Genomic DNA, 16,404 nt, shown 5'->3' with positions numbered 1-16,404 from the left:
TTATTAAACTAGAATTTAGATATGGACGGCCGTCCATTGTATATAGACGTCCGTCCATTATTTGTTTTTAAACTTTTTTAGATGGACGTCCATCTTATATTGATGCCCGTCTATATTATATGGACGAAAGTCTATTGATATTGTCATGGACGATCATCCATTTGTGATGAACGGTCGTCCATAACATATGGACGATTGTCCGTATAAGATGGACGATCGTCCATTCACAGAATCAGTATTTTCTATCTAACATGGCCACGTCTTAGTGGATGTCACAACGTTCGATAAAAAATTTCGGTGCACAAATTCGGTATCCCTAGCATTACTGTAGAGATAAGTGTGATATACTCCGAAGTCCAAACCTTAGGATGAAAGGGAAATAATCCATGGAGAGCATCGTGTGATTCATATTTTCACTCTAAGAATCTCCCACCACTATTTAAGGCCAAACATTCACACGTCAAGAAGCTCAGCTGCTAAAATCAAAAGCCACCCAGTAAAACCCTAATAAAAGGTCTCCACTCTTCTTCTCCAAAACCCTAATCAATGGGTCGTCGCAAGGTTAAGAACAATGACAACCACAACTCAATGAAGCAGCAGAACACCAGTGTTCACTTCGAAGACGAAGAAGTCGAGACCACTGTGAGCTCCAATCTCGAAGAATCCGTTACTGTGGCCGATATAGCCATCGAAGATGAGGCCATGTGTGACGCTGGCGTGTCGTTGGTCGACGGCGAAGATGATAAAACCAGTGCCGATTACTATTTCGATTCTTATNCCGGTTGACCCGTGATCTGGATAATAAAACGGATTGTTCTTCGATCCGAGTTTTAAAATAATGGTAATATGTTAGAACCATATGGATATAGTTTTGAAAAAGTGTGAGGTAATTACCCAAATGGGTAATGCCCATTTTGATATCTGTCTCATCATATTTTTTTGTATATTCTAATATCATGGAAATCCTTAATAATTTCTGTATAACTACGTGGCCTTAAATTTTTACAAATTTCAAAATTATCGAAATTGATTTTAATGTATAGCATGACACTAGACGGCAAAATACTTCACGTGGCTTAACTTATATTACGTTGGAGCTTTCCATTAAAAGGAACAAAACGACACCGTGCCAAGTCCGGGATGAATTCTAACCTAATTTGGAGAGAATGGGGGCCCCTTTGTCATTTACACTTTCGGTTTGAAGTAAAATTTATTATCTCAGATACTCGTAATATACTAATATTAGAGACTAATAAGCAAAAATGCTACGGACACTGAATATTGGTATCAAATTTTTGCACCGATCTATGTGACATCTGACTCAGACGTGGCTATGTAAGACACAACACAGATATTCAGTGAATGAACTATCGTCCAACAATTATGGACGTTCGTCCATATCTTATAGACGACCGTTCATCACAAATGGACGAGATTCCAAAATATATCAATGGACTCTCGTCCATAATATATGAACGGGAGTCTCTTTACTATGGATAGCCGTCTACCCGTCCCGTCCACATTAAATGGATAGTCGTCCATATAATTTATACTCAAATAATTTTTTTTTTTAATTTTACAAATTTTTTTTTTTCATTTATAAAAACCTATAGCCTGTCTAAGACGCTTCTACAAATAAGCGTCAAAATTTTTAGATGAAATATTCATTTTTAATGCACAAAATTTTTAGATGAAATAAAGGGAAAAAAAAAAAACTTTGATTTCTAAAGTACAAGTATGGATGCCAATCAATCTAATGAGGACGGTCGTCCAAATGAGATGGACTGGTGTCCATACTCAAATAAATGTTTTTTTTTTTCATTTTACAATTTTTTTTTTCATTTATAAAAAAAAAAAATGCAAAGCAAAGAGAGAAATGAAGAACTAGATAAAAAATACTGATAATGTAGTGCCAGAGTTCAGGATAGCAACGATGAAAACGAAGAACAGAAACATATGGAGACAAAGAAGACAAAGAATAGTGGCAATGGAGACGAAGAACAGCGATAGAAGGCTTTTGTTTTTTAAAACTTGTTTGGGAGCCCTAAATTTTTAAACATTCTAATTGAAAATTTTGAAGAAATTTTTTTATTAAACTAGAATTTGGATATGGATGGCCATTCATTGTATATAGACATCCGTCCATTATTTGTTTTTAAACTTTTCTAGATAGATGTTCATCTTATATGGACACCCGTCCATATTATATGAACGAGAGTTTATTGATATTGTCATGGACAATCATCCATTTGTGATGAACAGTCGTCCATAACATATAGACGATCATCCGTATAAGATGGACGATCGTCCATTCACGAAATCATTATTTTCTATCCAATATGGCCACGTCTTAGTGGATGCCACATCGTTCGATAAAAAATATCGGTGCACAAATTTGGTATCCCTAGCATTACTGTAGAGATAAGTGTGATATACTCCAAAGTCCAAACCTTAGTATGCAAGGGAAATAACCCATGGAGAGCATCGTGTGATTCACTCTAAGAATCTCCCACCACTATTTAAGGCAAAACATTCACACGTCAAGAAGCTCAGCTGCTAAAATCAAAAGCCACCCAGTAAAACCCTAATAAAAGGTCTCCACTCTTCTTCTCCAAAACCCTAATCAATGGGTCGTCGCAAGGTTAAGAACAATGACAACCAGAACTCAATGAAGCAGCAGAACACCAGTGTTCACTTCGAAGACGAAGAAGTCGAGACCACTGTGAGCTCCAATCTCGAAGAATCCGTTTCTGTGGCTGATATAGCCATCGAAGATGAGGCCATGTGTGACGCTGGCGTGTCGTTGGTCGACGGCGAAGATGATAAAACCAGTGCCGATTACTATTTCGATTCTTATTCTCACTTTGGTATCTTTCTCTTATAACTTGGGAAAAAAATTGGAAAATTTTTGTTATTAAGTTTTTTTTAATTATTAGTTATGCTTTTTGGTGAGCGTTGTCTTGCACAAGCTAATCTTGGCTTTGTTCATTTTTTGTGTTTGCAGGTATTCATGAAGTAAGTGTGCTGAACTTGGACGCTAAACTCTGTCAAGTTTGGTTTTGAAACATTTGATTGTTAATATGTTTGTAGCAGTTCAGTTTTGAATCTTTTCGTTGTACTTAGTATGGTTTTAAGACTCGGATTATATGTGCTGTATTTTGTTGGCAGTTTATATTTGTTATTCTGTATTAGAAGCTTCTGGTGGTAGCTTCTATTATTTTTCATTTGTGCAATGTGCTTATGTCAATTGGCCTTAATTCCAATGTAAAAAGCTGTTGTGAGCTCCATTCTACAAATCAGACATCAATTAGCTTTAGTGGCTTTGTTTAGCTCACAGAAACCACTTCTGTATTAGTGCTCTTAAGTATTATCTTCTTGCTGTATATTTATTGGTGTTTTGGAAAATTTACTTATTTATATGTCTTTGGAATTCATGCTAGACTATTTGACATTTTACTAGAGTGATATGTGTGGTTCCATCTTCGTGTGTCTGAGTCTTGTATACTTATCTGCCAAGGTTCGCTTCACTTTAGTCTTCCTATGTTTAGTAATTTTTTACAAGTTGTCAAGATATAAAGTCTTATACAAATCTTAGCTTGTTTGACTTCCTCGTGGAAGTAAAGTTGATTTCATCTTTTCTTAAAATATTAACTAGATATTTCTCTGACTGTTCTTAAATTGCAGGAAATGCTAAAGGATGTTGTGAGAACTAAAACATATCAAAATGTTATTTATCAGAATAAGTTTCTATTCAAGGACAAAGTAGTTCTTGATGTTGGAGCTGGGACTGGAATCTTGTCCTTGTTTTGTGCAAAAGCAGGGGCAGCCCATGTTTATGCTGTATGTATTTTCCATTCCTTTTGTTAATATCTTTCTCAACCAGTTTATTACTTATTGTAACTAGAATCTCTAGTTCCTTTGCTTTCCTTTTGATATTATTTTTTATTAAGATCTTTCACGCCAATATATAGCTTACAGTATCTAGCATTTTCTCTAGATTGTCAGGAGTTTCTTTATGCTTGCTAATTATTGTTGTTACTTTTAAATTTCCAGGTCGAGTGCTCCCAAATGGCCGACACGGCAAAACAGATTGTTGAAGCAAATGGATTTTCTGATGGTGATTTTATTTTACCTTCATATGTTCTCTTTTTTGGCTTTGTTAATTTAGCCTTCTGGTTACTTAACTATAATTTGATTTGTTACAGTTATAACGGTTTTGAAAGGAAAGATTGAGGAAATTGAGCTTCCAGTTGCTAAAGTGGATATAATTATTTCAGAGTGGATGGGGTATTTTCTGGTGTTTGAGAATATGCTAAATACAGTCTTATATGCCCGTGATAAATGGCTTGTAAGTTGCACTTGCCTCTCTCATTGCTTATATGTACTTAAATTTTTAGGTCTACTGAAGTAGAGCAGTGACCACCCAAAATCTCATGGTTAATCTTCTTCGTGCATGGATAATGAAAATATTTCATTGTATGCCTCTAAGTCCTTTAGTCATGTTGCTATTATGGGGATGCAAGCCACGTAATCAAAGTCTCTTTGAACTCTAAAGTTCACAGATCTTTAGCTCTGCGACTGAGCTAATATTAAGATCTTAGGTGGTAAACATCAATTTATTAATTGAAAACTTAATCTGATTTTATCAAAATCAATTGTGTCACTTGACCTGTAAAGCAAGGACTGGCTGTCACTCATCTGGAAGAGGATGTTTTTTATTTATGAACAAAGTTAGACTTACAACTTGCATGATTTTTGCATTGCCTAGATGGATTGGATTCATTTACTGAGCTGGGTTATATTCAGCTCGAGATGTAGCCTTAGTTTGCTATTTTATATCTATGGAACCTTTATAAGGCTAAGAGTTTTTGGTCTTTGCAATGCTTGCATCGTCTTTGACAAGTTATAGTTTGTTGTTTGTGGACTTTAATGCTGAGGCTCATGATCCAGCAACAGTCTATATCTTTATTCTTACTTCCTCTCAAGTTATCTTTTGTTATTGCTACTAGTGGACTTTGTTGTATTTTTAACGGGTTTATTTATGGAATGCATTGTTTTGTTCTTACCCAACCAAGCTTTGGCAATTTCATACTTATGCTTTTGTTGATTGCAGGTTGATGATGGAGTTGTACTACCAGATAAAGCTTCTCTCTTTTTGACAGCCATTGAGGATGCAGAGTACAAAGACGACAAGATTGAATGTGAGCCTGTTCACCTATTCTGTTAATACGAAATGATAATCAAAGATCATATGTGATCCCATTGACTTGTATCAATTGTGTGGTTGAGGTTTCAACTGCTCTTGAAGTGTGTTTATCATTATACATTGTTTTGATGCAAGCTAATTTTTTTTTGTTCTTACGTAAATGTTTTCCCTTCCGTCATTTTCTTGCTAGACCAGTTTGGAATAATGTTTATGGCTTTGACATGAGCTGCATCAAGAAGCAAGCCATGATGGAACCTCTTGTTGACACAGTCGATCAGAATCAAATTGTTACCAACTGCCAGCTACTTAAGGTAATGGTGATAAACATAAAACTACTTATATATATATATTTTTTCTCATATGATCTATATAGCTCTTCTTTTCTCTGTCTTTTTTAGCCAACTTTCCTAGCTGTCAATTTACTTATGGCTTATACAAGTGAATTCTTTTTCCAACAGATAATGGATATCTCTAAGATGACTCCTGGTGATGCTTCCTTTACAGCTCCTTTTAAGCTTGTGGCACAACGAAATGATTACATCCATGCTCTTGTAGCTCATTTTGATGTGTCTTTTACCAAGTGTCATAAGCTGATGGGCTTCTCTACAGGTTAATCTCTATGTTCTTTACTATATGTTCACCTATATATTGTCTTGATAAAGGTCAATGAGTCAAAATGAGAAGTCAAGCTGAGCCTTTCTTATATTCTTGGCCATGCTTGTGCCAGTGAAATTGATGACAGTTAGCTTTGCTATTTGCCATTTCAACTTCTGGATCACTTTAAAGGCAAAAATCAATTGAATTTCTGTTGATAGTGGTTGTTTTCGTAAACCCAGTTGGCCCAGGTTAACTTCGGCAGGGCTACAACAGTGTTTCTGACAAATTGAAATATAATGCAGGGCCGAAATCACGAGCTACTCATTGGAAGCAAACAGTTCTATATTTAGAAGACGTGCTAACAATATGTGAAGGGGAGGAGATAACTGGGAGCATGACTGTGGCACCAAACAAGAAGAATCCTCGAGATATTGATATAATGCTGAAATATTCGTTGAATGGTAGGCGTTGTTCAGTCTCCAGGATTCAAAATTACAAGATGCGCTGATTGGTTAATCACTATTTAAGAAAGCAAAGCTATCAAGTGTAATTCTTATGGCGCTGATAAATAGGCAAATAGCTTGGTTGGTTTTTATCAGTGTAACTTATTCTGTATTTCTTATTTATTCTTTTTAACAGCTGATAACATGTAATGCTTCAAATTTTGATATCTTCACTTGCCTTTTTAATCTAGCCTTGCTGTGCTTGTTTGACCATTTTTATATTTATTTTGATGTTGTATTTTATATCCATTTATCATTACATTCTTTAATATCAATTCAAATATATTAATATAAATATTTGTTTGTGGGTTATTAATTAACTTGTATTATCAATTACATTATTCGGTTTTTCTTATTTGGCGACCTCAATTTAGATTGTATCTTAGCGTTAGGATCACTGTTTTAAAACCCAACTCAGCCTGGGTTTATATTTTTCCTATTCTCAAACCCGAGAATTTGGAATGATGATCGGCGAACAATTGAAGGTTGGGAGGTTGGGGTTTTTGAAGAGTAAGTGTTGGTGCGTCCAATGATGGTTGATGGGGATAAAGTTGATTTCCGATGAGTGAATCGATCGAAAATCGAAAAAACTGGCTTCGGCAACAGTCGGCTTTTGTCGACGATTGGCGAGACTAACGGGGGTGGGGTGTGGTGGGTTTTGTTCGGAAGGAAGAGGGGAGTATTTTTGGGGTGATGGGGAAGGTTGTCGATGAGATTTGGCCTGGAATGTTGATTTCGACTAGATCTTGGGTAGATTTTTAGGGAAATGGGCTCAATGGACGATTGAGGTTGCATTTGGGGTGTCGTCGCCGCCAATTAGTCGCCGGTCGATTTGTATTTTGGGTGTGTTTGCTAAATTTTAAACGTATAGGGACTTAACAATTTTTAAGGATGTATTTGCTAAATTTTAAAAATTGTCACCCGGTCCCGGGGTCCAGCAACTTTGCCGGGTTTCACTCGGGTTGGGTTTTAAAACATTGATTAGGATGATCTGATCATCCTGCCGTCAAAGCTTTTCTCTAATTAACTGCGGGCCTGTGAAATCATAATAATACAGTAAAGATAGCTAAGGCTATCCAAGTCTTGATGTAAATGCATGTTTTGTGATTAAAAGAATTTGATCTATTATTTTAAAGGTTGTAGTAGTTTCTCCAGTGATGCTTCTGCCTCGCATATTATTGGGATTTTTGTTTTAATTCACAAAGCTCCCTCCACCATAGGATTACATTGTCATAAGAGTTGGGAAAGAAAAATATATGACGAAAAGTAGAGAAAAAATATTTCATTAGATTCTGTAAAATAAAAGACGATAGATATTCATACTCTCAACAAAAATTGGAACTCAAGCTATATAATGATATAATAGATGGGAGCTCCCATGAAATCAAACACTCAAGAATTTAACCGGAGAGGTCTTCATTAACCATTTTTGACACATGATGGCATCTTGAAAATCCAGGAAAGCATAATTCAAGTACTGTAATTTCCCAGAATCTGTCATCTTCGAGAACTCAAATTTACCTATCCACATGTTTAGATTATCAGGAATTGCAGGTAACACTAACCTCTCCACTCCTAATGCAACCAGAAGCCTTCAAGCACATTCATTAGAAGACGACACATACCATTTTTCCGATATTGAAGCCTTGTAGCCACAATTGGTATCTCGGCCACTTTTCCAGAAACTCTGAAATTTGCCACCGATATTACTTCTTCGTTTCTCTCTGAAACCATCGTATAGAAGCCTCGAAAATTCAGACGTTTCAGGTCTGATCCTCGATTCATTATAACTTCTTCAAAAAGATCTCTCCCTGTTGAAGCTTCTTTAATAGGCTCAAAACATTCATGCATCACATTAAGAGCTACAATCAACTTTTGCTGATTCTCCATCAAAGACCCCATCTTATCTGAATCACTAGGATTTTGATAACCGGGTTTTAACATTCTACAAGTTAAACCATCTCTTCCCAGTGGAAATAATCTCCCTAAAAGCTGATGAAGATGGTAAGAAACACGTTCACACCTATCACTGCAAAACCATTTATTTTGAGAATTTTTGGACTTAACTGTTCCTCTGCTCTTCCTTAGGCAACCCATGTGAAAATTATGCTGACATTGATCACAAATGCAAATAATTTTTTCACCCTTTGAATGTGAATGTCCAGTGTTTTCTTCAAATTTTCGTTTGCTACAGATCCCACAAGAACAGGAGGGACAAAACCAATTACCATTTGCGATATCTTTCAAACCAAGACACCTCTTGTGAAATGAGGAAGGACAATTAGAACAGAAAATTAGCTCACCTTCAGAACGACATACCGAACATAACTTATCGTTCTCCATAGCTTTGTGTTGTTTCTTTTCAAAACATAACTTATCGTTCTCAATAGCATTGTGTTGCTTCTTTTCAAAACGTCGGATCTCATTGTTCTCGAACATTTGCCTTTGACAATCTGATAAAGATTTTCCATCATCCAAGAAAATGTTGGCAGCCGGTCTATGTTTCTTGCTTCCTGCATGAGCTTCAAATTTCGAAAGTGTAAACACCTGATTACAACAATCACACTTGATCCCATCTCGATCTATCTGCCCTTTTGCCAATGGACCATTCACACCTAAATAATGCGCCTTGGACTTCGGCAACACCAAATTGTTGTCTATCAACCAAGAAATAGCAACACTTCGGCTATTAACTTTGTTTGAATCTGAAAGCAAAGTCTTTCCATCAATGGCGTCGTTTCCATTACTGTGTAATGGTGGTGGTGGTCCGTCAAGCGATTGAGACGCAAGATTTAATTTTTTATTTCTTGCAGCTATGATGTCTTCCACAACTAGTCCTCTTTCCTCCATGTAACCTTTGCAGGCCATTCGAAGAGAGAGATAATTTCTTCCGGTTGGAGAAGTATATCGCAATTCTTCCCTTAATCCCTTTGTTTTGTACCAAAAGGTCCATCCCGCTGACTTGAGATAATTTCTTACTTCCTCTAATGTATCTTTATTCTTCCCACTGCGTTTAATCTCAATTCCATGTTCATACCAGTACAGAATAGCTTCCGGAATAGATGGATTAGCCGTATTCATCTCAAAACATTACTAGAGAAATTAACAATGGCTTTTACCTGCAGAGGCTTCTGCCGCAGTTTAAATTTGTAATGTAGTTGAAGTTTATCAAAGGTTAAATTTTAAATAAGAATGTTAGTTATATTTAATCAGTAATTAAAATTAGGTAATTAAAATTTTTTAAGAATATTAGTCATGTGTAATCACTCTTATTAATTGTAACTTCCTGATGAGAATATTAATTATAGTTTTTATTATTTAATTTTAAATGGTCTTTTATTATGATTAAGTGAGACTTACTATAAATAAAATATATTTAATTTTCTTTTTTAATGTTTTTGACCTAAATATTTGCCAAACTTAACCAGTTGCACTAATTTTAAAACTTCACTAAATAAATGTTGATCCGAGCAAATATTCTATTGAAATTCGAATTCTCGTAGATAACAAATGATCTAGTATAATATTTTGAAAGAGTTTGTTTAAATAATTCATTCAATATTTAATGGATTTCATCCAATCAATATATATTTAAGTTATAGATTCACTTCACAATATAATTCATTCACTTCAAATATTAACTATATTGATTTTAAATTAATGAATACCTACTGAATTATTGGAAATATACTTCCCTTTCCCTTAATTATTGACCCTAATAATGTTGTAATTGTATTTTATTTTTTTGGTACAAATTGTATTTAAGAAAAAAATTAGGCAAACTAGGTATGACACAAAGACAATGAGACGGCTCGAGTGCGGGGACTGGGAGACCTCCTCCATTCCCCGCACCATTTAGGATTTTGGTCTCCATTCCCCACCTCGCTCCCCAAATTATTTAAACGTGAAGTATACAATGTATCAATCCCTCATAAATAGCACTAGATAATACATACAACATATAAAAAATAGAACTTATTAAACCATTTATATTCACATGAATATCTCTACCCTTTATAGATGGGAGCTCCCATGAAATCAAACACTCCAGAATTTAACTGGAGAGGTCTTCATTAACGATTTTTGACACATGATGGCATCTTGAAAATCCAGGAAAGCATAATTCAAGTACTGTAATTTCTCAAATCTGTCATCTTCGAGAACTCAAATTTACTTCTCCACATGTTTCAAATTTCACACACAATCCACTATCTACAACACATCATTCAGAAAGGGTAATCTGAAAGTACTAAGATTGTAATATATACTTCTCATACATCACTTCCACCCAAACAGCAACAGCACCAAACAAACGGTAGCTTAAAAATTGTACAATAAAATATCCAGAACTGCCCGGATAATGGGGTGCAAATTTTGTTAATAAATTGTAGCTCAAACAGTCAAACTTACTCTCTATTAAAAAAGGACAAAGAGAAAGCACACATTTCAGATTTCACAGCAAAGGTCCCGAAGATTACAACTCACCTTGAATCAAATTGGATTGTCAAGACATTCATGCGTCGATTTCCGACGAGGGAGGAACGCGTCGTCGATTTCCGGCGAGGGAGGAACACGTCATCGCGATTTTAGAGACTGGAGTTGCGATCGATTTCAACAACGAATGGTTGTGATTTCAGCAATGGATGGTTTCGATTTTAGCAAGATTGAGTTTTGATTTGTTATATTTTTCAGATTTTCACGATTTCATTCAAATTTTTTTTCAGATTTTTTTGCGCGTAAAGGAACTGAGGAAGAAGAAACTACGCAACACAAAGGGAGAAAGTGAGAAATTTTTCATTTTTCAGATTGGGCCGGTTTTTATAGGCTGTCCAACACTGTTCACGCGGTCCAATGACAGGTTAAAACGGTTTATTGCGCAATGGCGGGTTTTATGCTTACTCGAACCGGACACGTGACAGGTTCACGGTCCAACCAGTTGGACTAGCCAGTCCTGTCCGGCTTTTAAAACATTGATATTTTTCCTATTTCCAAAACCCGAGAATTTGGAATGATGATTGGCGAACAATTGAAGATTGGTATGTTGGGGCTTTTGAAGAGTAAGTGTTGGTGTGTCCAATGATGGGGATAAAGTTGATTTCCGATGTGTGAATCGATTGAAAATCGAAAAAACTGGCCTCAGCAACAATCAGCTTTTGCCGGTGATTGGCGAGGCTAACGAGGGTGGGGTGAGGTGGGTTTTGGTCGGGAGGAAGAGGGGAGTATTTTTTGGGTGATGGGGATGATTGTCAGCATCGGCGTCAATGAGATTTGCCCTGGAATGCTGATTTCGACTAGATTTTGGGAGGATTTTTAGGGAAATGGGCTCAAGAAACGATTGAGATTGCATTTGGGGTGTCGTCGCCACCAACTAGTAGCCGGACGATTTGTATTTGGGGTGTGTTTGCTAAATTTTAAACTTATAAGGACTTACCTAATTTTTAGGGGTGTATTTGCTGAATTTTAAAAGTTTTCACCCAGCCCGGGACCCAGCAACTTTGCTAGGTTTCACCCAAGGTTGGGTTTTAAAACAATGCTTAGGATGATCTGATCATCCTGCCATCAAAGCTTTTCTCTAATTTAACTGCGGGCCTATGAAATCTTAATAATACAATAAAGATAGCTGAGGCTATCCAAGTGACCAAGTCTTGATTTAAATGCATGTTTTGTGATTAAAAGAATTTGATCTATTATTTTAAAGGTTGTAGTAGTTTCTCCGGCTTCTGCCTCGCATAAGTAAACGACATTTTCTCACCCAAGATTTGGCGAATCTACAAGTTCCCACCCTTTGTTTTATAAATTACAGATTCCCACCCTTAAATTAACAGATCACTGTTTAATCTAACAGTTAAAAGGGTAAAATGGTCATTTCAAATATGAAAATTTCAAAATAACCCTTCACTTCTCTAATTCACCCCACCGGCGATTTCAGGCCATTTCGGCTTGTTTTCGTCACAATCGACCCCTCTTGACACTACCATTATAATCCCCTCAACCCTCACATCAAAACCCCTAATCACCGGTCGTCGCTTTTAGTGTCAATCGGTGTTTCATTCAAATTCTGGCAAGTCCCGACACCAAAAACCACCCCCACGACCACCAATAGCATCGCCGGCTTCCCCCCACCAAAAGCCCCAACATTGTCGACTGCAATTGCCCGCCGATCGCCACCACCTCTCCCTTAGGTTTTTACATTTTTTTGCCCCTTTCCAGCCAAATTTCGACACCTCGCCGATGTACAATCGGGTGAAAAAGTTAGGAGTTTTGGTGAGGAGGATAAGGGGATGTTGATGGTGGTATCGGGGAGGTCCAATAGTGCCGAAATCAGGCCAGATTCTTGGCTTGGTGGGATCATTTTGGGGGTTATTTGAGAGAAATTTGAGATATAGGGGTTATTTTGAGAAAAAAATAACGGTGTTAATTTATAGGTGGGAATCTGCAATTTATGAAACCAGGGGTGGGAACTGTAGATTCGCCAAACCTTTGGTGGGAAAATGTCGTTTACTCTTTTTGTTTTAATTCACAAAGCTCCCTCCACCATAGGAATAGGATTACATTGTCATAAGAGTTGGGAAAGAAAAATATATGACAAAAAGTAAAGAAACAATATTTCATTAGATTCTGTAAAATAAAAGACGATAGATATTCATACTCTCAACAAAAATTCAAACTCAAGCTATATAATGATATAATAGATGGGAGCTCCCATGAAATCAAACACTCCAGAATTTAACTGGAGAGGTCTTCATTAACGATTTTTGACACATGATGGCATCTTGAAAATCCAGGAAAGCATAATTCAAGTACTGTAATTTCTCAGAATCTGTCATCTTCGAGAACTCAAATTTACTTATCCACATGTTTAGATTATCAGGAATTGCAGGTAACACTAACCTCTCCACTCCTAATGCAACCAGAAGCCTTCAAGCACATTCATTAGAAGACGACACATACCATTTTTCCGATATTGAAGCCTTGTAGCCACAATTGGTATCTCGGCCACTTTTCCAGAAACTCTGAAATTTGCCACCGATATTACTTCTTCGTTTCTCTCTGAAACCATCGTATAGAAGCCTCGAAAATTCAGACGTTTCAGGTCTGATCCTCGATTCATTATAACTTCTTCAAAAAGATCTCTCCCTGTTGAAGCTTCTTTAATAGGCTCAAAACATTCATGCATCACATTAAGAGCTAAAATCAACTTTTTCTGATTCTCCATCAAAGACCCCATCTTATCTGAATCACTAGGATTTTGATAACCGGGTTTTAACAATCTACAAGTTAAACCATCTCTACCCAGTGGAAATAATCTCCCTAAAAGCTGATGAAGATGGTAAGAAACACGTTCACACCTATCACTGCAAAACCATTTATTTTGAGAATTTTTTGACTTAACTGTTCCTCTGCTCTTCCTTAGGCAACCCATGTGAAAATTATGCTGACATTGATCACAAATGCAAATAATTTCTTCACCCTTTGAATGTGAATGTCCAGTGTTTTCTTCAAATTTTCGTTTGCTACAGATCCCACAAGAACAGGAGGGACAAAACCAATTACCATTTGCGATATCTTTCAAACCAAGACACCTCTTGTGAAATGAGGAAGGACAATTAGAACAGAAAATTAGCTCACCTTCAGAACGACATACCGAACATAACTTATCGTTCTCCATAGCTTTGTGTTGTTTCTTTTCAAAACATAACTTATCGTTCTCAATAGCATTGTGTTGCTTCTTTTCAAAACGTCGGATCTCATTGTTCTCGAACATTTGCCTTTGACAATCTGATAAAGATTTTCCATCATCCAAGAAAATGTTGGCAGCCGGTCTATGTTTCTTGCTTCCTGCATGAGCTTCAAATTTCGAAAGTGTAAACACCTGATTACAACAATCACACTTGATCCCATCTCGATCTATCTGCCCTTTTGCCAATGGACCATTCACACCTAAATAATGCGCCTTGGACTTCGGCAACACCAAATTGTTGTCTATCAACCAAGAAATAGCAACACTTCGGCTATTAACTTTGTTTGAATCTGAAAGCAAAGTCTTTCCATCAATGGCGTCGTTTCCATTACTGTGTAATGGTGGTGGTGGTCCGTCAAGCGATTGAGACGCAAGATTTAATTTTTTATTTCTTGCAGCTATGATGTCTTCCACAACTAGTCCTCTTTCCTCCATGTAACCTTTGCAGGCCATTCGAAGAGAGAGATAATTTCTTCCGGTTGGAGAAGTATATCGCAATTCTTCCCTTAATCCCTTTGTTTTGTACCAAAAGGTCCATCCCGCTGACTTGAGATAATTTCTTACTTCCTCTAATGTATCTTTATTCTTCCCACTGCGTTTAATCTCAATTCCATGTTCATACCAGTACAGAATAGCTTCCGGAATAGATGGATTAGCCGTATTCATCTCAAAACATTACTAGAGAAATTAACAATGGCTTTTACCTGCAGAGGCTTCTGCCGCAGTTTAAATTTGTAATGTAGTTGAAGTTTATCAAAGGTTAAATTTTAAATAAGAATGTTAGTTATATTTAATCAGTAATTAAAATTAGGTAATTAAAATTTTTTAAGAATATTAGTCATGTGTAATCACTCTTATTAATTGTAACTTCCTGATGAGAATATTAATTATAGTTTTTATTATTTAATTTTAAATGGTCTTTTATTATGATTAAGTGAGACTTACTATAAATAAAATATATTTAATTTTCTTTTTTAATGTTTTTGACCTAAATATTTGCCAAACTTAACCAGTTGCACTAATTTTAAAACTTCACTAAATAAATGTTGATCCGAGCAAATATTCTATTGAAATTCGAATTCTCGTAGATAACAAATGATCTAGTATAATATTTTGAAAGAGTTTGTTTAAATAATTCATTCAATATTTAATGGATTTCATCCAATCAATATATATTTAAGTTATAGATTCACTTCACAATATAATTCATTCACTTCAAATATTAACTATATTGATTTTAAATTAATGAATACCTACTGAATTATTGGAAATATACTTCCCTTTCCCTTAATTATTGACCCTAATAATGTTGTAATTGTATTTTATTTTTTTGGTACAAATTGTATTTAAGAAAAAAATTAGGCAAACTAGGTATGACACAAAGACAATGAGACGGCTCGAGTGCGGGGACTGGGAGACCTCCTCCATTCCCCGCACCATTTAGGATTTTGGTCTCCATTCCCCACCTCGCTCCCCAAATTATTTAAACGTGAAGTATACAATGTATCAATCCCTCATAAATAGCACTAGATAATACATACAACATATAAAAAATAGAACTTATTAAACCATTTATATTCACATGAATATCTCTACCCTTTTACATTAATATCAAACACATACATAAATTTCTCTCTATCTAAATGAAAACATTTAATGTGAATGTAAAATGTTTGTATTTATGTGATTAAACACATTAAGCAAACATCAATCAATAACGTTATTAATACCAAAAATATCAAACATCAATTACATTAAGCAACAATGTAACAACAAATCATATTCATCCACTTATCGCACATCATCACCAATCACATGCAATCAAATATCCCAATTCCACATCATCACCAATCACATATTGGACAATCATCCGGTCTAAATTCACCAATTTTAGAGCTTTAAAAATACTACAGCATATCCATCAAGTGGGACAGGGATGGGGAATCCCCATACGGGGAGTGTTTTCCCCAAATGCCAAATCCATTCCATTTCCCAATTTATTATATATAAATACTCATATTAAAAATAAATAAACCATTACTATTATACTATATAGTATTAATGTTTCAAATAAAAATAATCATAAAATATTGTAACAATATTAAAAATTAAGAAATAAAAAAAAAAGTCAGCGAAAACAATTTTTTCTTTAAAAAATTAAATTAAATTGTAAAATAATGACTAATACGCCATAACATCATTTATTTCCTAGTGTGTTTTCCATTTCTCTTCCTTAAGAATCAATTAGACTTCATTCCAATAAAATGTGTAATAAAAAAATATATACTAATTTTAATTTATTACAATTTTTATATTTCTATAATAAAAATATTTTATATTTATTTTTGTGATGGGGA

General features: G+C 35.5%; 3 protein-coding genes across 3 annotated transcripts; 1 reads left to right on the top strand and 2 right to left on the bottom strand.

The window, feature by feature from the left end:
* The first annotated feature begins 2,466 nt into the window (after positions 1 to 2,466).
* Positions 2,467 to 6,531, top strand: LOC116110324 (probable protein arginine N-methyltransferase 1.2). The gene is made up of 9 exons (XM_031396555.1): positions 2,467 to 2,867; positions 3,005 to 3,015; positions 3,685 to 3,840; positions 4,054 to 4,117; positions 4,206 to 4,348; positions 5,114 to 5,201; positions 5,402 to 5,517; positions 5,665 to 5,815; positions 6,106 to 6,531. Exons 1-9 carry the CDS (start codon positions 2,627 to 2,629, stop codon positions 6,309 to 6,311), a joined length of 1,176 nt encoding a protein of 391 aa, XP_031252415.1. The 5' UTR covers positions 2,467 to 2,626; the 3' UTR covers positions 6,312 to 6,531.
* A 1,159-nt stretch (positions 6,532 to 7,690) lies between these two features.
* On the bottom strand, positions 7,691 to 9,387 carry LOC116110282 (increased DNA methylation 1-like). The gene is made up of 2 exons (XM_031396498.1): positions 7,932 to 9,387; positions 7,691 to 7,881 (listed from the first exon to the last, which is right to left on the bottom strand). The coding sequence occupies exons 1-2, from the start codon at positions 9,385 to 9,387 to the stop codon at positions 7,691 to 7,693; spliced, it is 1,647 nt and encodes a 548-aa protein (XP_031252358.1).
* Positions 9,388 to 13,016: 3,629 nt separating this feature from the next.
* LOC116110281 (increased DNA methylation 1-like) lies at positions 13,017 to 14,713 on the bottom strand. Its single transcript, XM_031396497.1, has 2 exons — positions 13,258 to 14,713; positions 13,017 to 13,207 (listed from the first exon to the last, which is right to left on the bottom strand). The coding sequence occupies exons 1-2, from the start codon at positions 14,711 to 14,713 to the stop codon at positions 13,017 to 13,019; spliced, it is 1,647 nt and encodes a 548-aa protein (XP_031252357.1).
* Positions 14,714 to 16,404: the final 1,691 nt, after the last annotated feature.

Source organism: Pistacia vera, unplaced genomic scaffold (assembly GCF_008641045.1).
Source record: "Pistacia vera cultivar Batoury unplaced genomic scaffold, PisVer_v2 Contig60, whole genome shotgun sequence".
NCBI lineage: Eukaryota > Viridiplantae > Streptophyta > Magnoliopsida > Sapindales > Anacardiaceae > Pistacia > Pistacia vera.
Note: the sequence above shows the minus strand (reverse complement) of the source record. Positions and strands in the feature narration are given on the sequence as shown.

Coding starts and splice junctions, on each gene's coding strand:
- LOC116110324 (XM_031396555.1), top strand. CDS start 2,627: ATGGGTCGTCGCAAGGTTAAGAACAATGACAACCAGAACTCAATGAAG. Junction 4,118..4,205: donor AGCAAATGGATTTTCTGATG/GTGATTTTATTT, acceptor GATTTGTTACAG/TTATAACGGTTTTGAAAGGA. Junction 5,518..5,664: donor CCAACTGCCAGCTACTTAAG/GTAATGGTGATA, acceptor TTTTTCCAACAG/ATAATGGATATCTCTAAGAT.
- LOC116110282 (XM_031396498.1), bottom strand. CDS start 9,387: ATGAATACGGCTAATCCATCTATTCCGGAAGCTATTCTGTACTGGTAT. Junction 7,882..7,931: donor GCTTCAATATCGGAAAAATG/GTATGTGTCGTC, acceptor TGGTTGCATTAG/GAGTGGAGAGGTTAGTGTTA.
- LOC116110281 (XM_031396497.1), bottom strand. CDS start 14,713: ATGAATACGGCTAATCCATCTATTCCGGAAGCTATTCTGTACTGGTAT. Junction 13,208..13,257: donor GCTTCAATATCGGAAAAATG/GTATGTGTCGTC, acceptor TGGTTGCATTAG/GAGTGGAGAGGTTAGTGTTA.